This window comes from Uloborus diversus, chromosome 9, assembly GCF_026930045.1.
Source record: "Uloborus diversus isolate 005 chromosome 9, Udiv.v.3.1, whole genome shotgun sequence".
NCBI classification, from domain to species: domain Eukaryota; kingdom Metazoa; phylum Arthropoda; class Arachnida; order Araneae; family Uloboridae; genus Uloborus; species Uloborus diversus.
The window spans coordinates 26992502-27019645 of record NC_072739.1 but is presented as its reverse complement, the minus strand read 5'-3'; the positions used below and the strand labels follow the sequence as shown (position 1 = coordinate 27019645).

The 27144-nt window shown below is 33.9% G+C and overlaps 1 protein-coding gene across 2 annotated transcripts in view; it reads right to left on the bottom strand.

Moving 5' to 3' along the window:
• The window catches only part of LOC129229605 (ubiquitin carboxyl-terminal hydrolase isozyme L3-like), a 100924-nt gene extending 73989 nt beyond the window's left edge, over window positions 1-26935 (bottom strand). The window contains exons 1-2 of one of the 2 annotated variants that reach the window (XM_054863945.1): window positions 26754-26935; window positions 4539-4550 (exon numbers count right to left, since the gene is read on the bottom strand). In XM_054863945.1, the coding sequence (XP_054719920.1) occupies window positions 4539-4550; window positions 26754-26894 (153 nt within the window). In that variant the 5' untranslated portion in view covers window positions 26895-26935. The remainder of the gene's footprint in view (window positions 1-4538; window positions 4551-26753) is intronic. The other variant, XM_054863946.1, reaches the window with a different exon arrangement.
• Window positions 26936-27144: the final 209 nt, after the last annotated feature.

Genomic DNA, 27144 nt, shown 5'->3' with positions numbered 1-27144 from the left:
CTTTACAGATAAAAACTACTCTCGTAACAGAAGCTAAAGACATAACTGCTTACCTCCTTTACAATGCCACAAAATTGTCTGCCTTCAATATCCTTTGATGTTACTACACGAACGTTAAAGGTCTCATCGCAACTCACTTTATCATCAACGAGCAATACTACTACCAACTTGAGAGGAAAGAAACTTCTGGGGGCTTTAGAAACAGATTGTAATTTCCAAACTGAGAGACAAAAAGGTGAAAATATTTAGCATTCTATTGTTGTATTGCTCATTGCTCTCAGCAAGACTTGTTCTATCGTTGAATCACACCAGGTTCTAGGTGCAGAACTGCAGCATTGCCTGTCTCACTATTGGCAATTTCGGTTTGTTCCCCCTTACGGTGATGGCAAAAGATTGTACAAAGTTGAAGTAAGTTAATCAAGAAGAAGTAGGGAAACTTTGGTCAATTTGGACTTTTTTTATGCTGCACAGGAGTTTGGTTTTCCAGCGCTCTAAACAGTTCAATAACTCTAGTCAAATAATTTGGTTACTGAGCTCGCTTAGATCTTTTAGAATTATCATTCTGATATTACCATATCATTGTGTGACATTTTGTACTTCGGAAAAGTATAAATCATTGAAATTTTTTCGTGAACTTCACTGTAATAGTTGATTTTAGAATGTAAATTCAGGGACCCCCCCCCTCCAAAAAAAAGCGATGGCGCACCCCTTAAGTGTGACGGAGTACCCATCCAGAATAAAAGCCCTCAAAAAAGAAAGAAAGAATCCTTGAAAAAACTGCCTTAAAAATTCCAATAACGCAAAGCTGCTCCATGGTTCATCAGTGGTGAAGTCTTAGGGGGAAAACAAACTGATGTGAACACCATATGAGGCTTATAATAAAATGTGGTCGCCGCTTAATCGAATCACGGTTGTTCTAAACAGTTGTGAAGCAATAAAGCGGCGAATTCAACAAAGCTGAATATTCAGTTTCGTGCTTATTAGCTGGCGGTGTATTTCCTGCCTTGCCTTCAATATTCGAGCTGAACCGAACCATTGTTTCGGTCACTCGTCTGGTCAGTGCTAATTCTGTATTAACTACCAGTTTGTTTGGCACTCTAGGCTTCCTTAAGAGGTTTTCCACCTCCAGCTCAGTCACTCCTCTGCCGGGCTGATGAGTGCTAATAAGCACGAAACTGCAGTCCTCGGCTGGAACTGACTGAGCTGGCGGTGTATTTCACGTAAAAGCTGGATTTTGTTCCGTTTTTGTCGAATTGATTCATCTGCATTTGTGCAGTTTATTCAATTAACCAGCGTCCACTGCAGATGTGTATATTTTTAACGTCAAAAGGAAGTGTACTTAAGTACGAGCGTTCGATGTTTTACCCCTTAAATTCATAGCTTTTTTTAAAAATGAATTCTTAGACGTTTATCATTAGAAACATTTACAGAAATTGCTACTCCGCTGAAGTTAGCGATTATGAAGAATATAGTTTTTAAATTTAAAGAAATTTAATGTTTTTGTTGGAGTCCGAGATCTGTAATTACAATAACTAAATGGAACCTGTAAATGGGACAGTAATATAATGAAAATTTAATAATGTTATAGAAATTCATGGTAGAGTGAAGATTTATGAGATTTATAAAAGCTGTATAATGATTTTGGTGGAAAAGATTTTACCTATTACTTAATTCCCGTTGTAAAATTTAAAGCCATTTATTTATTTTTTAAGATGATCATCGCTCATAGGATTGCGATTGAGAAACATTTTTACTCGCCATTTTTTCATTTAGTCGCCTTCGGCCGGCGGCTACCACCAATTTCGACTTTTATGCACAAAACATTGAATTTTCTAACAGATTATCCCTAAGAATAAGGCATAAAACTCCTAGCAAAAAATGCACATTTACATTAATTAGACGTTCATTATTAGTTGTATCAAGCCATGTCTGGAAAGCCTGGCTCTGCCATAACCTATTTCTATCAGACCGAATCGAAACAAAGAAATAAACTCAATGACAACCATTTATTTTTGCTTGATTTAATTCTATAGAAATTCAGCAAAAGCATAAACTAACTATCGACAGTGGAAAATCGATACTTCTTCACTGAGGTCTATCCAGTCGATCTCCATGGTAACGAGGCTGCAATAGCCACAAATAGTGAGGGTTTTTTTTTCTGTTATTGTTTTTACTATTATCCGGTACCGAAACGTCGCCCAGACAGTTTGTCTGTCCGGGAGAATTTGTCGCTTGGATGCCTGTCGTCGTTCATTTCCCTTCTAAGCAGCATATGTTGCCAGAGGAACAGTATTTCCAATAGTATTGCGGTTTTCAAACTCTTTTGGAAAAATTGATTTAATTTTATAGAACTACAGAATTTTATCAAAATATATAGAGTTGTTTTATGGAAAAAATTTCTTAAATATTTGGTAGACGTTTCTAAAGAAATGGTATAAAAATTAGAAATTTATTATAGAATGTTTTTGAAAACTAAAAGTAATTTGTCAACACTTGTCTGACTAGATCTTGAACACTAATGGAGAAAATGATTCCTTAACAATTCGACAGAAGTCTATCGGGAAAATTCTACACAACGTGCCTTGAAATACAAACTAGAATTAAACAATTCGATGTATTTAAAATATTTTTACATAGAAAATAGAGATTCACTTCTATAATACAACAGATGTTTCTACGGATTTTTTTTACCACATGATTCAAAAAAAAAAAAAAAAAAAAAAGTCTCTCATAAGGGTAAACTTAAAAATATTAATCAACTAGAAATTAATTAATAAGTATTTTTCCAACTAACAATACATTTCTAAATCAAAGAAATTAGGCGGAAAAAATAATTTAGTACTTTATACGTTAAATTATATCAAAATATTTTCAAATGAAGAATTATTTTTTTTACCTTTCTCTCAGCTTCCTTTCTCTACTTTGAATTGAAACCAACAATTAAATATATATTTTCATTGCTTAGAAATTTAACTAAAGACTACACTTTTTCCAAAACATTTTGTTCTTTAATCCAGAAACAAAAGCACGTTGTCTAACATATTTCATATATTGGAAAAATAAATTTCCTACAATTGCTTCAAGTATCATTGAGCCACGATTTAATCTGTTAGTCTGGTTCATTTCGAGTCATATCAGAAACAGAATGAAAAATAAATTATTTTAAAAAAAGTAGAGCAACTTTGAAGTAGAAAAATAGAATTTCGAAATATTTAAAACTCCCTCTTTGTACTTGATACGAGTAACAACATTTTTTCCTTTTTTTGTAAAATAGAGAGTAGAAAACTAATTTCGCCACCTTGCCGGGAGAGTGTAGCACTAGGCATGAGTTTTTTTTTTTTTTTTTTTTAAAGCCAAATATACAGTAGAACCTCGGTTATCCGGCTCTCGTTCATGCTGATCTCCGGTTAAACCGTACCAAACATTATGTATCAAAAACGGTATAACTGAGAGTTCTATAAAATTTATAAAGATTATGATCTAAAGAAATCTATAAAAAATAAGTAGACTGGGATGGGTAGGCCACTTATTGAAAAGGAATATAGAGAGAATAGTCCTGAAGGTCTTGAATGCAACTCCTATTTGTGCTAACTCAAGAAAAAGACCTAGGAAAAGATGGAAGGACTGCCTGGACGAGGGTCTTACCGTTTTAAAATATAGAGAACTGGAGGTCAATTTCTGACAGGACGGCGGAATGGGAAGGGATGACCAGGAAACCATACGATAATGTAATAATTAAGAGAATAAGAACTGTCCGCATAAATTATTTGCCCTCGTGTCCCCATTATCGAAATATAAAACCCTAAAGTCGGCCAAGATTTTAAGAAAAGTCGCCAAATTTCGCGCGTTTCTGCGAGCAGCGGAAAACATTTTTTCACAGGATTTAAGGATAGATGCAGACGGTGAAACTGCGTGATAAATTTAATTCTTTTAATTTGGCGACTTCTCTTAAAATTTCGACTGACTTCTAGATCATGCATCTCGATAACAAGGGGAATGAAGGCAAATAGTTTTTGCGTCAAAAAAAGTCTCAATGCGCTTTTTCTAATGCTATCTATTTTAACGTTTTTCATTGTTGCACTATATTCGTGTAGTTCCCTGGTCATCTGGTCTTAGACATCTTTCACACGTTTGGCAGATGGATGTCTTGCTATCGTGAAGACTTGTGTTCAATTTCTCGCCAAGTCTTTAAGTTCGGCGACTTTTCTTAATATTTTGGTAGACTTCAAGATTTTACGACTCGATAAAGGGGACGCAGGGGCAAATTTATGCGTCAGATTAAGAAAAAAAATATATCTCAATATGCTCTTGAGATTACAATTTTTTCTTTCCTTTTCGCATCATTCGTGTGTTTTCCTGGCGAGGAAGGCCAGAGACCACAAAGGGCTGTCGTGCCAATGACGATGGAAGCATGTGTAAAAAATTAATGAAGAGCAAAAAATCCACCTTACTTACAGACCTGCAGAAAACTGCAGTTACCTCATGAAACCCCAAAAATAAAAGCAATCGATATTCACCAGACTGGAAAGAGCTCTTACCTTGTTCATAACCTGTAAAGAAAGAAAGGAAACGGTTAGAACCATTTAAATGTATACATGAAAAAATATAAACAAAAAATTAGTATGATAATTTACAACATTCACATGTATTTATTCTGCATTTTTTTCTTCAGACTCTGCCAATATTCTTTTACCCCTTTTAAAAAACAAATACTATCATCACTCCGTTGTCAATAGATCTCAGAGACCTCGCTCACCACTTTTATGAACTACTAGTGGTACCTCCGCACGGCTTTGCCCGCAGTAGACAATTAAAAGGTCTTTTGGTTCGCCTGTATATTTATAAATAATGTATGGTGAATTTCTCGCCAACTGGCTTGCCTATGTTACGGTTCCACGTTATGATAACTTGGTAATTTACTCGTTCATCTTATTGTAATTTTTCTTGGGAAAATGTTCTTAAAATTGGAACAGAAAAAGAACAAAATCGAATTTTTGAAAAATCGCTTCAAGATGCACACCCCCATGCTGAAAACTAATTTTGTGCCAAATTTCATAAAAATCGGACGAACGGTCTAGGCGCTATGAGCGTCACAGACATCCAGACAGAGATCAATATATCCAGACAGCGAGACTTTCAGCTTTATTATTAGTAAAGAAAAGCTATCATCGCACTCTTTCAACAAGATCTTACAAATATCTCTCTTTAATGGTAGACATATCTCACCTTCAATTTCCACATTTTTCAATAGATCCCGCCACTACATTCACTTTTTTTTTTGAATCGGCAAATTTCTCGGCGGAATTTAATTGCGGCACATATTTTGAGAACCCCTGGTATGTAATAAATGTTTTCACTTTTTTTTCACATCGGTTTTCGTCAATGTGGTCCATATTTTCTAAAGTAAAAATTGCCTTTTTAAGGCAATGATTTTCGTTCTTTTACACACTAAACTTTGCTACCACTCTCTTAAATTTTGTATTTGTTAAATTACAACTTTAATTGCTGCAGAATAATATCCATCACTTTGTTAACCTTCCTTAAGCGTCATAGAAAAGTACAAGAGCAAATAAAATCTTCCATTTTATTTTAACTTATTACTCAGTTTTCACACTTAAATAGCGAGTTAGAATTCATAAATTAAAATAAAATTATTTTTTTAAGTAAGAAGTACGTAAACAACCTTTTGGAATGTGTTTTTTCAAGCTTCTGTGACGTTTCTATGCTAAACTCAATACAAACACAAAAATATAAATATGCATTAGTTATCTGTACTAATATTATAAAGAGAGATATATTCTAAAAACACTTAATCTCATTTCCAATTCTAATTACATGAGTGAATGTAAGTTTCTTCACTGAAGATCTGTGATGCGATTCATAAAGAGGTTGAACTGATCGACTTGTAACATCACTAAGTTTTCTGTTAGTACCATTGCTGCGGGGTTGGAGGAAAAATGATTCACTCCGTCTCCGGGAATTTTAGAGCCAACGACTCCAACTTGGTTATCCCAAAATTAGTCCGACTCGCAGACCAGGCAGAACTGCAGACTCGGAGGGAAAATGATCGACTCCCAACTACGACTCCTTCACCCCAAAATCAGTCCGACTCTGATTCCACGAGTTCGCAGCCCTGGCCCAGTCTTCGCTCCCTAGGGGAATGTGCGACAAAGTGAAATGGTGAAATATTTACTACGCGTTTAGCGCCATTTACCTAGTAATATTTTAACTATGTAGTAACATATGCAGGCCATTCCAGTCAAGAAAAAAATTACCTCTGAAAATCAAAGCATCCTCATATAAATAATAGTCAATGATCGAGTAGCCCGCAAGTTTCAACAATGAATCTCGCGCCACGGCATGATAACTTGATAATATGTTTTGGTAATGTTTAACATGCAAGGAAAGGCTTTATTGCTGGCTGAACTCGATCCGGTCACTAAACTGTTTTACTGGTAGGACTGTGTCATTTCAGGGGAATGAAGAAACGGAAAAGTGGTCAACAATGAACGCTACCTACTGGAGTTTAGGGTTAATCCACTAGAATTAGGGTTACAATTTCCACTATCAAAATATCACCCAACAGGCAATGGCTTCGTTCAAATGTAGAAGAGTAGAAACAATTTTCACCCGTCAAGCAACTTTCTAGTAAATAAATATTTGTCATTACATACGTGATGGTTGTGGGGTTAGTAATGCAAAGGGTTATTGAAATTTCATACCAAGCTTTCAGCCCATTAAATCTACAGTCACCAAGCAATACTAATATACTAGTTCTATTTATGATGATTTGATGCTGTCAAAAAATATTTTGATAATCGTATTATCAAACGATAAAGTTCCTCGAATTAACATTTTAAACATTCATTGGGACCGTCTAATAGACGGTGCAGTACTTTTAATATTTAGCTTATTTGTATTTGTTATAATATGTAACTTATGTTTTTCACAATTAGTCATGTCTATGCGGGGCAAAGTGAAATACAGTAGACCCTCGTTTTACGCGGGGGTTACGTTCCACGGAAATCAAAACCGCGTAAATTGAGACCTAATACTAGTGTTAAAATAGGTGTTAGGTTCCGTAGGGGTCATTTCACGTCAAATCGCGTAATGCCATGTGCCGTCATGTCTCAGATTCTGTCCATTATTTTTTTTACAAACAGATATCTATGAGAAAAGCCCAAATTTTTTTTTCTTTTTAATTTTTTGAATGAAAATTACACTTTGGAGAATTTTTTCAAAAAATGGATTTTTGATCATTTTTCGGAGTCACTGTTTTGGCATGAATTCAGAAAATCTCTCTAATTTCTTGATTTTTCAACCAATTAAGCTGAATTTGGTATCAATTTCAAGCTAATATTTTTCTCTTTCAGTGTGAACGGCAGAAAGTATTCTACGAACAGTTGGGTGTTGCCACTCTTTATCTAAAGTCAGTTTTTATGCTTTTTCAATTTGGAGATTAATTAAGTTATATCTCCGGAGTACCTACAACGATCTGCATCAATTTTTTTTTTTTTTTTTTTGTAGCATATTTAAATCATTCTCTTGCTGTGTAGAAAAAAGTAGAAGGGTGTTTTTTGTTGTTTTGAAATTAAAAAAAAAAAAAAAGTTTGTTTTTCAGAAAATACAAATTTTCTATTACTTTAAATCCCTTTTAAGCTTTAAAAAAATAAAAAACTTTTTAGAACAATTAATACTGGACTCTCAAAGGATTTGCATCAATAGTTAATCGCTAAAAAGTTGTTTACTTTTGAAAAGAATTGTGCAAAAACCTCCATTTCAGACTTCGCAAAAATAAATAAATAAATACATAAAACACTTTTGATTGAAAGTGTACTAAATATTAAGAATAATAATTTGAAGAATAGTATAAAAAATATTTCTAATGGCATTATTTAGCTTTTCCCCTCCTTTTTTTTTGACAATAAAAAACGGGGGAAAAATTAGAATAATTACTATTGAAAAGTTTTCATAGCCTAAATTTGTTTGGATTACGTAACACCTGACAATGATCTTCCGCTCTTACAATACTCATGCAATACGCATCATTCTTCTTTCGCTTTGAAAGTTAATCGACACATAGCTTTCGTCGATTATAAAATGTGAAATGAAAGGCATGCTTGTGCGGACGGCATTTTTTTTTTTTTATTTTTTAATTTACTATTTCCTTTGTATCAGAAGATGAAAAGTCAGAATTTCTATCAATAAGTTTCAAAGAGGTTTTAAAATATACTTCAATCAGCCAAAAAAATCTTCTTCAGAGAAATCTAGAGTTGTGGAGAACTTACTGTAAGTGTGCATTGTCAGGTGTAACGTAATACAAACAAGATTATGCTAAGAAAGGTTTTCAACAGTAATTTTTGTTAGTTTCCATTCTTTAATGTAAGAAAAAAGCAAAATAATTCCATTTAAAATATTTTTATATTATTCTTCAAACTATTATTCTTAATATTTAGTACACTTTCCATCAAAAGTGTTTTTTTTTTTTAAATTAATTAATTTATTTTTGCGAAGTCTGAAACTGAGATTTCTGCAAAATTCTTTTCAAAAGTAAACAAATTTTAGCGATTAACTATTGATACAAATCCTTTGAGAGTCCTGTATTAATTGCTCTGAAAAGTTTTTGACCTCTTTTAAGCTTAAAAGGGATTTAAAGTAATAGAAAACTTGTATTATCTGCAAAACAAATTTTATTTTTTTATTTCAAAAAACTCTTCTACTTTTTTATACATAGCAAGAGAATGATTTAAATATGCTACAAAAAAAGTTCGATGCAGATCGTAGTAGATACTACGAAGATATAACTTATTTAATCTCCCAATTGAAAAAACATAAAAACTGACTTCGGATAAAAGAGTGGCAACACCCAACTGTTCATCTACTACTTTCTGTCGATCACACTGAAAGAGAAAAATATTAGCTTGAAGTTAATACCAAATTCAGCTTAATTGGTTGAAAAATAAAGAAATTAGAGAGATTTTCTGAATTCATGCCGAAACGGTGACTCCGAAAAATGATCAAAAATCGAATTTTTGAAAAAATCCTCCAAAACGTAATTTTCATTCAAAAAATCTGAAAAAAAAAGGGGTTTTTCTCATAGATATCTATTCGTAAAAAAGTAATGGAAAAAAATCAAAGACATGACGGCACGGCCGACATTTAATTTAGGCGTTTTGACGTGGAATGATCCGTAAATAAAAAAAAAAAAAAAAAAAAAAAAAAAACTTCATTCTGATGATGACTAATTGTATAATAAGTTTATGGCACTTATATCGACTTTTATACAAAACATAATACAACAACATATATTTTATGCAAGACATAAACTAATTTCGTGTTCTGTTTATAAAGAGGAGCTGGCTATGATAGTCTTTTGTCAGTCATTGAGACTTTTTCTCTGTAATTCTTTGCAGAGCACTAACGCATCCATGATCACTTGCGTCATTTCTATGACAGAATCTTCCGTCACTAACAAATCAGAAAGATTATTTCTATTGTCTAGGAATGGCTCAAAATGTTCAATGTGAACGTTTTTGGTTGTGCGTCACCGAAGTCGGTATCCTGGTTGGTTTTGGCCTTCTTTGTCACTCCTAAAAGCTCTTCTTCCAGTGAGCTCTGAACTGTGTGAGTTTAATCAATTTACTTCTGGAAAGAGCTCTGGAACCAATCGCATAAAATGTCTCCAGGGGGCCAAGCTTGGTTATTAGCACGCCAAAATGCAGTTGATTACGCGTAATCTACAATCTCTGGGAATTTGGATTTTTAAAGAGGGGAAAATCTTATCTGTCTGCATTGACGCATCCGCGTAAAACCGAAACTTATCCGCGTAAAATAAAATAAAGATGTCAAATCTTATACCGCGTAAAACAAAGGTCTACTATAGTTCATTTCGTTCACTAATTCAATCCTTTACTAAATCACTTGGGTCATTTTCTCTTAACTGCTAAATTCTCATGCAAGGGAAACAAATGAGCACAATAACTACTTTTTACACATAACAACATTGGATCTTTTTTAATTTCATAAAAATTGTGTTTCCTTTTCCCACAGAAATTATAATACCGTCAGTAAAATGCATTATTTCCTCTAAGTGTCATTTCCCTGCCACAGTGAATTCCATTCCTTGCCATAAATTGCGACGCTTAGGGAAAATGACCCAATTACATGTTCATTTATTAACTAATTTATTTACATTCCTTTATTTATTAATTCACTTAACATTTTATTCGCTCATTAATTTGTTCAAAAATAATGTTCACAATCGAATAGAAATTATTTAATTCGAAAAATATTTCATTTTTCACTTTTCCTCCATAAAAAAAGTGAGAAATTTTCGCTTTTTTTTAAGGCCAATTTTACTGCCAAAATTAAAAAATGTTTCAACGTAAGCTCTATTATAAAATACACTGTTCTTTCCTTATGTACTGTAATTTTCAATTAGTTCACTTTGAAAAAGTTCAGTTACCTTAACTAGTTCACTTTGCCCTACATTCCCCTACTTGGAGCAATACATAGCCAAGACATCTTTCAGAAGTTAATGCAGCTTTGGAAGGTTCCATCCTAATCAGAGTATGCAATTTACAATAGTCAACCTGAATTTGTTTTCAAAAATTTCGTTAATTCAAAAAATATAGAAAATAAAGGATTTTTTTTGCAGAAAATTAAATTTTAGGTCTTGTGCGGCTTACCTAAATATTTCTGATTTGAATTTTTCATTTTGTGGTATATGTGGGTCCGTAGGAGCAACTTTTTATTAACTAATCATTTTGATATTTTTTTTTGATACCCCAACCCTAATATACATCAGGGTTTCACACACGCACACCCACAAAAGCTCGGATACTTTTCCAACAGCTCTTGTATGTTTTTAAAAAAAAAAGTGTTTCAGTCATGGTTAAAGAAGGCGAGTTTATGCGGTCTACAGAACAAAGTAGATGAAAAATTCATCAGTGTCAAATAAATGAAGAAAAATTAGATCAGCGTTGAAAAAATACACGTGTGTTCGTTGGTGTGTTAATTTTTATGATAATGAAGGGCAAAATTACGATCATCCATGCAAGCTGAAAATGCGTCATGATTTTGCAGCTACATATAAAACTTTTTTCTTCAGAATTAATTTTCAACTTAGTTTTTCACACATCAAGAAATATCAATAAAACCGGGGCTTGGGTTTTCATGCAGTACATATACGTCGCACAGTAAAAGTATCTTTTTATACATACAGTGTACATGAAACTCGCGGTGAATCATCAAAGCAATATATTAACTTTTTTTCACATCTTCACTGGTATGTTACATAAAGCAAAGGTATTCAGATGTACTAAACTGAATTGTACACATGAGTAGCTTACTTTGCAAGCGGGCAAGTCCCTTTTTGAAAACAAATGAGGTTATTGATAATTGTAGATAAAACATAAAAAATATGATCTTTTAATCTGTAAACAATTTGATCAAAAAAAGAAAGAAAGCTGGTACAGTAAAACCTGTAAAGTTGACCACCCTTGTAAGTTGACCACCTGTCTATGTTGACCGCTTTTGTCAGGAACGGAATTAGTCCTATCTCAAATAATGCAGGAAAACCTCTGTAACTTGACCACCTCTCTATCTTGACCACCTGTCTATCTTGACCACTAATGTTAATCAAATTTGGTTTGAACTACTGTAAAAAACCCTTCGTAAGTTGACCACTTGGTTTATTTATTTATTTATTTTTTTTTTTTTACTTTCTTCAGCAAATTATTTTATTTTATTATTTATTTATTTATTTATTTTTTTTCATAGCTTTCCAAGAATGTTTTTAATACTTTGATGACAGAACAGTATTTTACTAACTAAACAGCAGCATAAAGCTTAATGCTGCTCTTTATTCTCCAAACTTGTTTTTCATTTGTTGTTCTATTTGAGATAGCTTTTTGTACTCTGTTCAATGAAAATAGGTGTCAGTAGAAAAGTTCAGTCTTTCCTTTCAGTTGCAATATGTTGTGACAAAACAGGAATTGTACTAAAAAGAGATCTTGTACATTTTGATTCCCCTGCAACAAAATATGTAGGGCCTCTCCCTAGTGACCAGCAGTGTCTATTAGTAAAGTAAATAAGTCTTAGTGCTAGTTTTTTTTCTATTTTTTTCTTCAATTTCTAGGACCGTTAGCCCCTTTAAGGACGCGGGCCTATCGCACTGCGGGTACGCAGATCTGGGCTTGCTAATAAGTAAAGTTACATGTTTCTGGTGCAAGGGATAAGAGACAGGATATTTTGATTTTGACTTTATGAACTGGGAGAGTCGAGCTTGTTGCTCTCTGTGCTATAAGTTTTACATAAAAAAGCTTCAAAAAGAAAGTTAGCTGAACTTGAGATTAATAAAAAGTATGAAATATTAAAATTAACTGAAAATGGAAAAAGCCAGAGAATATTAGCTGGCATTTATGGAATTTCTAAAACTAAAGTGTCTAATATAGTTAAGAACCAGGAAAAACTAACAAAATTATTTGAATAGTATTTTTAATTATTGTTTCACTTTCAATAATGTTAAACAATGAAAGTGAGTTGAACAGAAAGAGTAAGGGTGAATTCCTCAAAAAATGAATACATGGTGCAAGAAATGACCAAAAAAAAAAAAAAGTAAAATAAAATAAATTATTACCGCCCTTTATAAGTTGACCACCTGTCTAAGTTGACCGCCAAAGTACTGCACCGCGAGTGGTCAACTTACACAGGTTTCACTGTATTTGAAGGACGGAAGTTTTGGCCCTTTATTAATGCAACTGATTATTTGAACGCTAATTCTTTAAGTATCATACAGTAACAAAAACAGACTTCTATGCGTTATGTGGAAAAAAGAAAGAATATGAAATATACAAAGTATAACTTTTTATATGGTCCCTAAATCCTCTATCTTGCATTTAGAGGAATCACCAGCATGAAAAAACAATTCGAATACAAAACATTTAACATTAGTACGTTCATATTCACCGAGATACGAAGCGCAGACTTTTTTTACTTAAGTATATTCTGCAAAGCTAGGCTCGAATGAAAACCCCGTTTAAAAACTTCATTTGAGCATGGATTTGCTAAATATCAGGGTTCTTAAACTTGTGGTTCAAAAAAATTCCCCGACTTTTCCAAGTTGTTTTTTTCTATAGAAAATTCCAGGTTACTCGTTTCATTCAAAATTAAGTTTAAATTACAATATTTTAAAAATAATTAAAATTGTTGAAAGTAGCCAATGCGAAAAAACTGAACCCCCCCCCCCCTTAGATTAAAAAAAAATGGAAATTTGTTCTTTTTTCACTCAAAATTTAGTTTTTTTTTCTACATTTTGTCCAAAATTTTTTTCATTTGTTTACTAATGTTGAAAACAAAGTACTTGCAACTTATTTTAGTGTTTCTTTGATGCTACGTGTCATGCGTAATATTAGAGTTCTGCTGCAATTGAAAAGCAATCTTTCAACATACCCTTTTGATTAACGATACTTCTATTTGTTTTCTTATTAGTAAATAACACAAAACATATTGAGCAAAATACAAAACTATTTTTCAGTATAAATATGATTAACTTTTTGCATCGATCGGCACACCATATTATGCATAATAACAAAAATCAATATCCGCCGATCATAGGCCAATGCTAATAATCATCAGTTTTTTTTTTCTTTCGCATATTAAAAGTTGCTTACATTAAACTCATTCTTTTCAAAGAAAATAATTTTTAAAAATTCCTAATTTATTGCACATTTTAGATTACTTTCAATAGCTTACATAGAGATAAACATTCAATTCTGTTTTTGGAAATTTACATATACTTCTATTTTGCAAATGATCAAATATAGCGACTAAATAAAGATTTTAAGATCATAAGTAGATTTCTGTATTTGTAGCAGAAAAGTATTTATAAATAATTAATAATCCTTAAAAAACTACAGTTTAGACAAAATAGAGTTTTAGCGCATAAGTTTCTAAGTTCATTAGAATAAGAAAATGTTTTGAAGATACAATTTTGCATTTTTTCAGAAAATAATTATGAATTATCTACAGTTAAAAAAAAAAGCACATTTTGCGTTGATTTAAATAGTTTGCACTGCAATAAACATCCAATGCCATTTTCGGAAACCTAGGCATTTAAGAAACATTGTGTACTTCCATCTTGGGAATGACCAATAAGGCGGCTAAGTCAAAAATTAAATAATTTTTGAATTTGTAGCATGAAAACAATTTAAAAATAATAAATCTTCCTGAAACTACAATGGAGTCGTTTCCAAAATTTTAAAAGTATTTTTTTCTGAAAGAGCATGTTTAAAAACATAGGATCTGACCATTTTTTTAAATAATTTGTTTAAGTTTAATATTTTTAAAAAATTACTTAAATCCATGCGCTTTCAATGTTTACACTTCTCTCGTGTGACATCACAAATGATGAAATGCCATTCAATGTTGCCATTCACAGAACAAAATATTTAATTCGCATCTTTACTCACGTGCATCGGCAACGAAATGGTTGATAGCAAGCGTAGAGCGCAATTTTAATTCGCTGCTTGCTTATCATAACGTGGAAACGTAGTAGAAAGATGCGGCGAAGTGCATCATTTGTGACGTCATAATGACCACGCCTTGTTTAAAAAATCGGACATTTAAAAAAATTAATTAAAAAAAACCGTTGGGAAAATGAAAGTATTTTCTGCGTCCATGTTATTTTTTTTGCTCATTCTATCCATTTCAATGACTAAAAGTAGTACTTTTGACTGAAGGAAACCACCCCGTTCAGTTGAAAAGGTTTCAGCACATTTGCGTCCAAGGCAATGAAGATTAAGTTTTAAGAACAAAATTTTTTATTTTTGAAGAAAATTACACATTTAGAAATTAGAAAAAAAAAAGCAATTTGCAGCACATTTTGCGTTGATTTCATTGGTTTGCAGTTAAAGAAAACATCCAATTTTGCTTTGTGTTTGGTTTGCCGATTAAGAAACGATTTCTACGATTGACTTTCCCATTTCAGGCTTGTGCTTCCGAACCAGTAAATTGTCTTTCGCCCTGTTGAGTTAGTGCATAATTTCTGTTCATTTGAGGGATTTTTTTCTTGGGAATCGTTGAGGGGCAAAAACGGCGACTGCGGAAGTTTTTGAGCGTCGCCACTTTTTTATAGCCAACTTCATTTTTCATGAAAAGTTAAATTTTTTTTTCAGGAAATATCGACAAAAACAAAGATTAGATCTGTTGTACAAAACTCCCTGGGGAAAATTTTTTTTGGGGGGCAAAATTAAAAAATTTCCCGACTTTTCCTGACATTTTTAACTATGTCATTTTCCCTGACAAGTCCAGGTTCTCCCGGAGCGTACGAACCCTGAATACCCATTCAAAATTTGTTAAAACTGTTTATACGACGTGCTTATACCGGTACAAAATGCAGTGTTCTTTAACAGTTTTCATTAGTATGACGCTTGAAAGTTTAATGATATAGTAACCGATGCTTCTGTTCTCCGATGGGAAAACAGCTCACTACCATTGGTTGGTTGGTTTAATTAATTTTAATGGCACAAGAGCCCTTGAGGGCTATACTGCGCCAAACGTTTTCTTTATTTAATATTAGTTATATAAAGTCATGACTTTGTAAAAATACTCTTGTTTTGAGGTAAAAGGTATAAAACTTCACAACTTTAAAATAAGTAGTGAAGAACATGTAAATATTAAAAGCATTTAAACGGATAAAACAATAGGTTGACAATAGACTTGCTTAACAAGAAAAGGAAGAGACGATAACACAAAATGGTAAGACGAACACTAAATTAAAAAGGAGAAACCTATCTCCTGGAGGAAGGAGTACAAATTGCGATGAGGTGGGTCCCCCAGCAACTCCTTCAAAGATGGATTAAAATTATTAAAATACTTAAAACGAATTTGATTAAATTTAGGGCAGTTACTTAAAATGTGTAACACTGTCTAATTTACATTACATGTAATGCAAGTTGGAACTGGTTCACGACATAAGAGGTACTTGTGGGTGAATCTGGTATGACCAGTGCGTAGTCGCGCTAATAGAACTTGTTCTCTCCTGGTAAGCTGCATTGATTTGAAACCTGCAGTCGAGGACTGGATCGAATGTAATTTGTTTTGCGTTTCAAGATTCCAGTTCTGCTGCCAATGTGCGTTAAGACATTCACAAATGGCTTTTTTAATATCCTCGAAAGGGACACTGTCATCGGTTTGGATACATGCAGCTCTGGCAGCCAAATCGGCTGCTTCATTGCCGGCAATGCCCACGTGACCAGGGATCCAACAAAAGAGTACGTGAAAATTATTTTGGATAAGATTTTTGTATAGATGATATGACTGATTGACTATGGGGTGGCTATTTTTATTGCAGTGAGCGATGGCTTCCAATGAACTCTTGGAGTCAGTGTATACTATCCATTTTTTTTATTAGATTGGGCTATTGATTGGAGAGATTTAAATATAGCTTTTATTTCTGAGGTAAATACTGAGCAAGATGGGTTTAATTTTTCTGCGGTAACTTGATTATTAATTATTGTAGCAAAGCCGATGTGATCGCTTGTTTTTGACCCGTCGGTGAAAATGGAATTGTATTCAGAATATTTGCTTTTTATGTTTTGGGGCAAATACTTTATTTAATAAACATTTCACGTGCAGCTAACAATTGCTCGCAGTGAAAATTCACCAAACGTGATCATAACTCCAATAAAATATAGGGGGCGCTGCAGCCACTGTCTAATGGCGGATGAAAAAGGTAAAACAAACAAATGCCATAACTCATAAATTGCATCTACGCTTCGTGAACGGCAGTAATTTTTCATCCCTCTTGTGGGAAGCTTTCTTTTCTATTCTTTTGAAATTACATTACACCACAAATTGCTTGAAGCCTGTAATTTACCTCAAAGAAAACACGTGGAATGGAATGTTTTACCTTTTTCTTTAGTATTGTTTAATACCGCAAGGCAGCGTATTCGAGCTCTGGAGTAGCGAATAACTCGCCATAAAAGACAACCACTCAAACATGCGCTCCGATCCAAAATGGATGAACTTAAGCTGATGCGTCGGCTCGTATATACAGGGGCCTTAGTACTAGTAGCCCTGGTAAGGTGCTCTTATAAAGCAGGATTTAGGGAAAATTTTCAATGAAAGCCTACCTAGGACCTTATCCTTAAAAGCGTTTTACTGAAAACTTGAAAATGTCCACTTAAACCCTTTTGTTTCTCACTAACTCATATAAGCTATTACACAAAGTAATCAATTTTTACCAATAAAGATATCGTTTTTCTTTTCCAAAACTATTCCACGTCCTAATTTGAGCTCTTTCTCAACCTACCAGTCAAACTGCCTGTTTTGAGGAAGTTTTCGTGTTATTAAACTGGGATTGATCACTCATTCTCAATGAGCCGTAATGCAAATTAGAGCGAGGTTTAATGAACCATTTTCGCAAACACAGCAGTAAGAAATCTAAATTCGAAATCCCAACCCTAAAAAAGTTTTAACCAGGGAACTAAACGAATATAGTGCAATAGTGAAAAACGATAAAATAGATAGCAATAAAAAAAGCGCATCGAGACATTTTTTGACGCAAAAACAATTTGCCCTCGTTTCCCTTATCGAGATGCATGATCTAAAAGTCAATCGAAATTTTAAGAAAAATCACCAAATTTAAAGACTTAAATTGATCACGCAATTTCACCGTCTGCATCCATCCTCAAATCCTGTGCAAAGATGTTTTCCATTACTCACTAAGATTCGCTAAATTTGGCGATATTTCTGAACATTTCGATAGGCTTTAAGACCTCATATTTCAGTAACGGGGACACGAGGGCAAGTAATGTATCCGGAAAAAAACATCTTCTACAGTGGTCTTTTGATTGCTATTTAATTTTTCCCCTTATTATACTATCTTGTCGTTTACTGGTAAGTTTATCTAAAGAATAAAGTCACGAACAGTGATAATGGAAAGTTTTTGAATAGGTAGTAATCAAAGGAGCATAGTAAGACATTTTTTAACGCAAAAATTATTTGCTCTCATGCCCCCGTTATCGAGATGTAAGGTATTAAAATCTGCAGAAATAAAGAAATTGACAAATTTAAAGACTTGGCGAGAAATTGATCACGCAATTTCACCATCTGCATACATCTACAAATCCTGTGAAAATATATCTTCCATTACTCACTGAAACTTGCTAAATTTGGCGACATTTCTTAACACTTCGACAGATTTCAAGACCTCATGTTTTGATTACTTTTCACGAGGGCAAAATAATATATGCGTCCAGAAATATGTTTTGCGATGCTCTTTCGATAGCTACTTTTTTTTTCCCCAATATTACACTATCGTGTGGTTTCCTGGAACGTTTATTTAAAGAAAAAAGTTACAAAAAGTATAATGAAAAGTTTTTCAATAGGTAATAATCGAAAAAGCATAGTAAGACATTTTTTAACGCAAAAATTATTTGTTCTCGTGCCCCCGTTAACGAGATGTAAGGTCTTGAAAGTCAGCCGAAATTTTATGAAAAGGGCCAAACTTAGAGATTACGCGAGAAGTTGAAGATACCACGCGTCTTTTCGCAGTCTGCATGTGGCAGGACATCCATCTGCTAAGCATATGAAAGATGTCTTCCATTTACTCACTGAAACTTGATAAATTTGGCGACTTCTCGGTAGACTTTCAGATCTCATATTTTGGTAACGGTGACACAAGGGCTAATCATTTACGCGATAAAAACATGTTTTGCTATGTCCTATTGATTGCTACTTTGTTTAAATTTTTACGAAATTAAACTGTAGTTTTGTTTGATAGTTAAAAGTAAGAACTCCCTGTTTTCCGAGGAACTTTATCCTTACACAAAGATAAACCTCGTTTAACCCTCCGTTGGCTGCGCGCTCTTTTCTGACATGTAGTTAAGTTGTGTTGCACTTGTGGGAAAGCATTGAAAGTTGAATCTATTTTAGTTTGTTTAAATAATTCATGAATCCCTATTTAAGAACAAGGCCTTTCACGTGCGGAAAATCAGATTCTTTTAATTTCACTAGCAATTTTGTTATAAATCTTAATATATTAATACAACGAGAGTGAGCACACTTTTTAAGCACTTTTATTATTTTTGACATGTTTGTCACGGAAGAATCTGAGGCCTGCTTTTGCTTATATCTCAGTAACTAGAACACTTAGAGCACCAAATGATTTGCTTAATCTTAAGGTACAACTTTTTTAACGCTAAAAAATTAAAATTCTAAAATAAAATTTTCATTTCGGTTAGTTAATACGAGAGCCGTTTTTCCACCACGAAGGGGAAAAAAAAAAAAAAAAAACTAGGCAAAAATATGTTTTTACAGGAAACATTGGAGATAGTATTTTAGAGGGCTGCGGAGTCTGAGTTGGAGTGATTTTGGGAAAAGGAGTCCGAGTTAGAGGTCTTAAAATTGTCCGAGTTGGACAGTTTCCCTTCGAGTAAGCCCACCAGCCCTGGTATTTTATTTCTCCTTGCTCTTTTTCCCTTGCTTCATATGGCACATCACTTAAAAACAGCACAGGAGAAAATCGCTTTGGGCAATACGCTACTTTTTAACTGATGTGTTTGATCTCAAATAACAAGCAAAACATTTACGACCTTTTATTTACTGGTTGATGTTCTAATCTAAATTAATACTGTTTATTTTAATTTTGAAAAAAAAAAAAAAAAAAAAAAATTGAATTTTGACCTCTTGAATTCAAATTATGTTTTTCGCAATCACGAGTGTGTGTGTGTGTGTGTGTGTGTGTGTGTATGTAGGCGTGTGTGTGTTTGTGTGTGTGGGGGGGGAGTATGTGTGTAGGGGGTATGTGTGTTTGCGTGTAGGCATGTGTGTTTAGGTCTGTGTGCAGGCATGAGTGTGTGGGTAGTTGTGTGTGTATGTGTCTGTATGTATGCGTGTGTGTATGAGTGTGTGTACGTGTTTGTGTGTAGGCGCATGTATGTGTGCGTACGTGCGCGTATGCATGCGTGTAAGTGTAGGATATTGAAGCAACCTGGAGACGGTTTTCGCAAGAGGAGCAGCATCGTGAGGAGCCGGTCGACGGTGATGCTGTAGAGGGTACTGGCGGGAAAATAAAATGATAGCACATCAAAACAGTCAAGTGAGAACAATAAATTGACTGTTTTGACGTCCTATCATTTTATTTTCCCACCGCCACCCTCCGCACCATCACCGTCAACGCGCTCCTCACGATGCTGCTCCTATAGCGAAAGCCGTCTCCAGGTTGCATCCATGTCTTACACACACGCGCCTACATACACAACTGCACACACACACACACAAACACACAACTACCCACACATTTATGCCTGCACACATACACCTACACACAACTACCCACACATTTATGCCTGCACACAGACACAAACACATATGCCTACACACACACATTCATATACACAACTACCCACACACTTATGCCAGCACACAGACGCAAACACACATGCCTACATACACATACCCCCTACACACAAACACACATACCCCTCACACACAAACACACACACTCGTGATTGCGAAAAACATAATTTGAATTCAAGATGTCAAAATTCAAATTAATTTTTTGTTTTTTTTTTAAATTTTCTTTTTATCGGAAACAAACCTTTTTAAAGAGGAGAAATTTAACCCTAAATATTGGACAATTGGGATATTGGAGTGTACAGTATATTCATTTATTTCAAATTTTAATTACAAGAATTCGAATAATAATTGAAAATTTGAAAAAATTAAACTGAAGTTGACGTGCTTCATGATTTTTCTGAAAGTAGTATTTATAGGGACAAATCACCACTAGCAATCTTATCGCGAAGGATGGTTTACTACTATTAATAGTATTTTCAGAAAAATCCTGAACCACGTCAACTTTCCTTTGTTTAGGTTTTTCAAATTTTCAATCAATATTTGATTTTTTGTAATTAAAAATTTAAACTAATAAAAGCATATATTTTACCTTTAATTCCCAATTATCAAATACTTAGGGGTAAATTTCACCCCATTAGAGGTTTTTGTTTCCGATAAAAAAAAAAAGGCACGGGTTTAATATTTTTAAGCGTTCTATCGATGTGCAAAGAGTTTTATTCAAATCGGTGCTTCACACTTGGATAGGGTTACTTATGAATGATATTTATCAAATTTCAAACACATACGTTAACTAGAACGAGATCCGTGTAGTTCTAATTGGAGAAGTTCAAATTATAACCAACTTGTATATAAAAAATAAAACTCCACAAAATAAACTAGTAAAATAAAACAGTTCGTTTCCTCTTCAACACAGTTGTTTTGCTTTTCAAAGAAATTGCGTTCAAGCAACTGCGTAAAGTAGACATTTTTGCAGCCTTAAGAGAAGAAGGAAAATGCAGGAACAACGTCAAGATAAATGGAGTAAAAAAAAATATGTTTTGTTAAATTTTCCAATGCGTTACGCTCCAGGAGAGATGACTCTGGGAATTTTGTCAGAAACTAAGTTCAGAGAAAAGTTTATTGAATACCACTTCCAGGAATTCAGTGACCCATAAAACTGGTTTTGAGAAAGCTAAAAAATATTGTTTGTATTGGTGCAAAAGTTTGTAAATTTCATTCTTCTGAAATGACTCATGATTGGAGAAGCTTGAAAATAACACATTCAGCGACATATTTTAAGAAATATGTCTTCGACGTGAGCCTAATCAGTCAGCGTAAAGTTTTTTTTTTTTTTTTTTCCCCGTGGCGTTTTAAATAAAAAGCTAATTTCATTGCTAAAGTAAAATTATTTTATAGGGAAATCGAGATAATTAAGGGAGTGTAAAGTACGTTTCGTTATTTGTTCTCAGACTCTGAGCTAGTTGGTTGTTGGTTTTTGATTTTTATGGAGTAAGAGCCCTCCTCTCTTAAGGGCTATACTGGGCCAAACGATTACTTATTGTATGCTATTTATTTATTAATTTTTTAAAAGTACTAAGTCAGGAAACGTTAGCTAGAATGTTTTACTAATTTTCATGATATTTCTGCATACGGAATTGGGAAGGTTTTAAATTGCTATCTTTTGCTCACGCTCAGTAAAACTTTAATTAATTTAAATGCTCATATTTTAACTAATGTTCAGTGTTTTAAATATATTTCAGTGTAATACAGTAGACCCTCGTTTTAAGCGGGTTTATTTTACGCGGATGCGGCAATGCAAACAGATAACATTTTCCTCTCTTTCAAAATCCAAACTCCTATATAATACACGTAACAAACTGCATTTTAGCGTGCTAATAACTTAACTTGCTCCCCTGGAGACATTTTATGCGATAGGTTCCAGGTTCCAGAGCTCTTTCCAGAATTAAAGTTATTAAACTCACGCAGTTCAGAACTCACAGGAAGAAGAGCTTTTAGGAGTGACAAAGGAGGCCAAAACCAACGAGGATACTGACTTCGGTGACACACAACCAAAAACGTTCACACATTGAAAATTTTGAGCCATTCCTACTCAATAGAAATGATTTTTCTGATTTTTTAGTGAAGGAAGATTCTACCATGGAAATGACGCATGGATGGGTTAATGTTCTGCAAAGAATTAAAGAGAAAAATTCTTAATGACTACCAAAAGACTATCATAGCCAGCTCTTCTTTACAAACAGAACGCGAAATTAGTTTGTTTTCTTTACGCATGTTGTGCATAAAAATCGATATAAGTACACATTAAACTTATTATACAATTAGTCATCATTAGAACGAAGTATTTTTTTTTATCTATACGGAACCTAACCTCTTTTTCAACACTACTATTAGGTTTCAATTTACGCGGCATTTCCGTTGAACGTAACCCCCGCGTAAAACGAGGGTCTACTGTATTTCTCTTGTATGCTGTTGAGTTTTCTAAAAAATGGTATAGCTTCGAAGAAAACGCTGTTTTGCAAACAAATTTATGAAAATGGGCGTTTTCAAAAGATCTTTTTATCTCTGAATATACATGATATTTTTTACATAAGTACCAGCGGTGATAGTGGACTGAAGTAAAATGTTCTGAAGATAGTGTGAAATTTTCGGTAACTCGACACTCCCCTCCCCCATCCCCGGGTAAAAACTCTTCAAATACGCATACAAAAATCACTGATAAGTCTTTTTTTTTTTTCAAACCTTTTTTCAGTTTTAGAATGTGTTGCCAACTCAAAATTTGCGGATCACTAACACCCCTGAATAGTACATCGAATAACTGATTGTAGGAAGATTTCGTGAAGTTTACAGCTTATTTCCTGCAGTGTACGATGCCGGAAGGTCGAAAAAAAAATTCCTTCGCAAATTTGATGTTGGTCCCCCACACGCGAAAAAAAAAATCCAAAATTTCACCAGAAAGTGTAAATATTATAAGGGTTTATCCATAAATGAAGACACATTTTCCCGTCACATTTTGAACCCCCCCCCCTCCCTTCTTGTTACAAAGTGTCCTACTTCACCTTACCCTTACCGTAGTCACATGTACATTACGTAAACATGTTATTTTTCTGTTGAAGAAACTTATATGGGTGTAATGTACGGTATATGAATTTTTTGCCTCTCCAAAGAAGAAGTCATCTGTTTAGTTTAATATTCATTATTTCATTAGTTGCCGTTATGTTTGTGTTTGTAAAGATGAAGGCCAGAAGATTGATATTTTTTCTGTTTTATAGGCACCAGGGCAAAATGTTGTCAGGGGAGACAGCCTATTGGCAGAGTCATCTATGCGTTATTCTCATAACTTTTGTCCCTTTTCCTTTTTTAACCCCCGACACACAAAGGAAGGGGGTTATAAGTAAGACGTATCTGTGTGTCTGTCTGTGGCACTCTAGCGCCTAAACGGATGGACCGATTTCGGAGAAAAAAAAATTGTTCTAAAGGAGAGTTGATCGAGAGTGTTCTTAGCTAGGTTGCGTCTTCGGATGACATTAACGATATTATTTAAAAACCCCTGAAAGATTTTTCGTCATTTTTGCAGTGAAAACATAGTTATTTTTTTAAAAAAATAATACCAAAATAAACAGGTTTTTTTCCGCGTCTGATAGAATGTGTTTGGAACTTCCAGGTTTCATAGAATTTGATTTATAACGTTTTTTAAAAGCAGATTTTAATAACGGCTAAGCCTTTATTCACGCGATTGATAACCGAATTCATTGTTGGCCGACAAGGAAATAAAACGCAATGATTTAAAATTTTTTATCTGTTGACAGTTTTTATTTAATAACAAATAAAATACTTGACACTGATTTTCTTTACTAAAGCTGAAAGTCTCTCTGTCTGGATCTATGTGACGCGCATAGCGTCTAGACCGTTCAGTCGATTTCCATGAAATTTGGCACAAGATTAGTTTGTAGCATGGGGGTGTGCACGTCGAAGCGATTTTTCGAAATTTCGATTTTATTCTTATTCTATTCCAAACTTTTTCGTGACGTTTGCAGTGAAAATACATTTAAAAATTTTAAAATTTAGTACGAAAATAAAGAGTATTTTTTTCCGCGTCTAATAGAATGTGTTTGGATCCTCAATGTTACATAGAATTCGAATTATTATGCTTTTTAAAGCAAATTTTTAATATGGCTAACCCTTTATTCAGCGATTAGTGACCATATTCTTTGTTGGCCGACAAGGAAATTAAAAGCAATGATTTACAATTTTTATCTGTTGCCAGTTTCCATTTGTTAACAAAGAAAATACTTGAAAATCCTTTTAAAAGCCTTATACTATTAGAAATCAATTGCAATTTTCCCTCTTGATTCTACATTTGCGACCCAGTTTTTTTTTTTTTAAATTTTAGTCACTTGTTAGTTAACATTTTTATCTAGATCACTCTTAATTATTTCGTAACGTCTTGTTTCAGCTTGACGATTTTTCCCCAGTTATTTTCAGAAGTAAAAGAAATATAAGCCTTTAAAGTAATGCAATAATAACTTTAGCACACTATTTACAAAAGGCTAAGTCGACTGGATAAATACTTCATAAAATACTATCTAAACCAAAGCTCATTGAAATATATTTACAAAATATAATTTTACACACCAAATAGCTTTGAATTTTTATTAACTACTAGCTGTACCCGACGCGCGTTGCTACGCCAACAAAAAAAATACATCATAATACTGATTTTCATGACAATGATTTATAAGATGTCGCCAAGTCGCGCCGATGGTATACGATGCTACCAAAAAAAAAAAAAAAACTGCACAGCAAATGCGTTCGGAATGTCAAAAATACGCACAATATTGTAAATATTGAATGTCAAAAATACACACAATCTATACAAATTCTTCACTCTCGACTCAAAATGGCACATATCGTTCGCTTTTTTTTTTTGTTTCAAAATTCATGTGACACGTGTCTAAATCGCATGTCTAAAAGTCCCGATTAGCTTACTATACCAAGGCTTCACTCGATACGCGTCTTATCGAAACACGTATCAAGTGAAGCCGTGACTATACTCAAGTTTTGTACTCACGCAGTTTGCAAGATCAATCAATCGCTAAAAATATCAAATAGGAAAAGTTTAAAATTCCCCCGTTGCATGAAAAGCCATAAAACAATAAAGAAAGAATTTATTTCTTCAAACTCAAGAAAAATGGCAACAGCCAACTTCTTATCAATGAGATCTTTCACGCGAATTAATTTCTGCAGCCGATAATTTTATTCGTATTTATCCAATGGATTGTGACTTAAATTGGAATAAAAAAGGAACTATCGATCGGATTTTTTTCGAACTGGTCTATAAACATTCCCAGTACCAAAAATAACAAACGGTGAAAGTTTCAGCCAAATCTGCCGGGTAGTTTTTGAGTTCATGGATGACATACAGACAAACATTCATTTTTATATATATAGATATTTACAAAAAATAGTTTTTCATAAATAAATAAATAAATTTTTTTTAAAAGCACACATCTTCTGCACTTAAAAAAAAAATAGCAATTTCACATTTTCATCAGCTAACTCACAGACCGATTTTGGTAAGTCAACGGGCTTTTGACTAGCGCATTTTTCATCTTTTCTAAAGTTTAAGCAATTTTTTCACCAGGAAGGACGACGAAAGGGCCGACGAAGGGGGCGCAAGGCCCATTTGTTGGTTTAATATGGAATAATCTCATACTTTCAAAACATTTTTGTCGGTCCGGTTTTTTGACTTAATGCGGTCCGGTCGAGTTGCCGGCCGCTGCTCTAGGGAGATCGGGGGACCGAAAGTTTAATCAAATCATTTTAGATATTGCACCCCGGCACGGAAAGTGACAACTCAAAATTTGAGAAAAATGTACTAGCTACAGATCTAAAATCTAAATTTAATGCTCTTTTTTGCCACAAAACTCGTACAAAGTTAGGTCTTACACCTGATGATTTATGGCGTAAAAACGATACAACCATAACTTAAACAGCATTGAATTTTCGAACTTTAAGTATGCATTATCAATTTAGACAAGAAAAACTAACCAGCAAAAATCATATCATAATGTTTTAACGCATATTTCAATATTTCAGACAAAATCACAAAAATCCACTATTGCGTAAGACCTTGATTTTCTCGGATTCTTTTTTTTTTTTCTGAATTGTGTCACTTTTTTGCCGAAGTGCGATATAGTACCTTTTTTTAAATCAATTATCACCCCCCCCCTCAGAATTAAATTTTTCACTCTCTCAAAAAATACTGAAAAATCACACGTCTGTCTGAATTTTCATCAACAGGTCGTCGTTTGACTCCTAGAAATGCGGCGAAACGCGCAGAAATTTTGCGTGTGGAGGGCTTCGAATGGTGAGGAGAAAGGAAGTCTTACTTCGGGATTGGACTCGAGGGGAAGCCATCTCTTTTCTCCGGCCATGGTTTCTTGGTCGACACTCCCGAGCAACTGGCTGCCTCGGATCTGGGAGAAAGCCCTCTTCCATTTCCGCTCCGACTCATCGCTAGGGGACGCCATCGCCGCAACTCGGTCGCACGAGAGATCGCCACGAATTCGAAAATGGAACTCATCGGGAGAGACCCCTTCGCGCCACTTTTTATCCGGCCTGGGACATTTAAGCTGTCCATCCCGATGAAATATTGAGTGTTCGATTTACCACATAGTTCTCCCAGTTTTTTTTTCTTTTATTAGTATTATTTAAAGTGCTTTTTTGGATGTATTAATGTGATAAGGAATTTGGGAGAGTGGTTGTCGAACATTTTTCAGA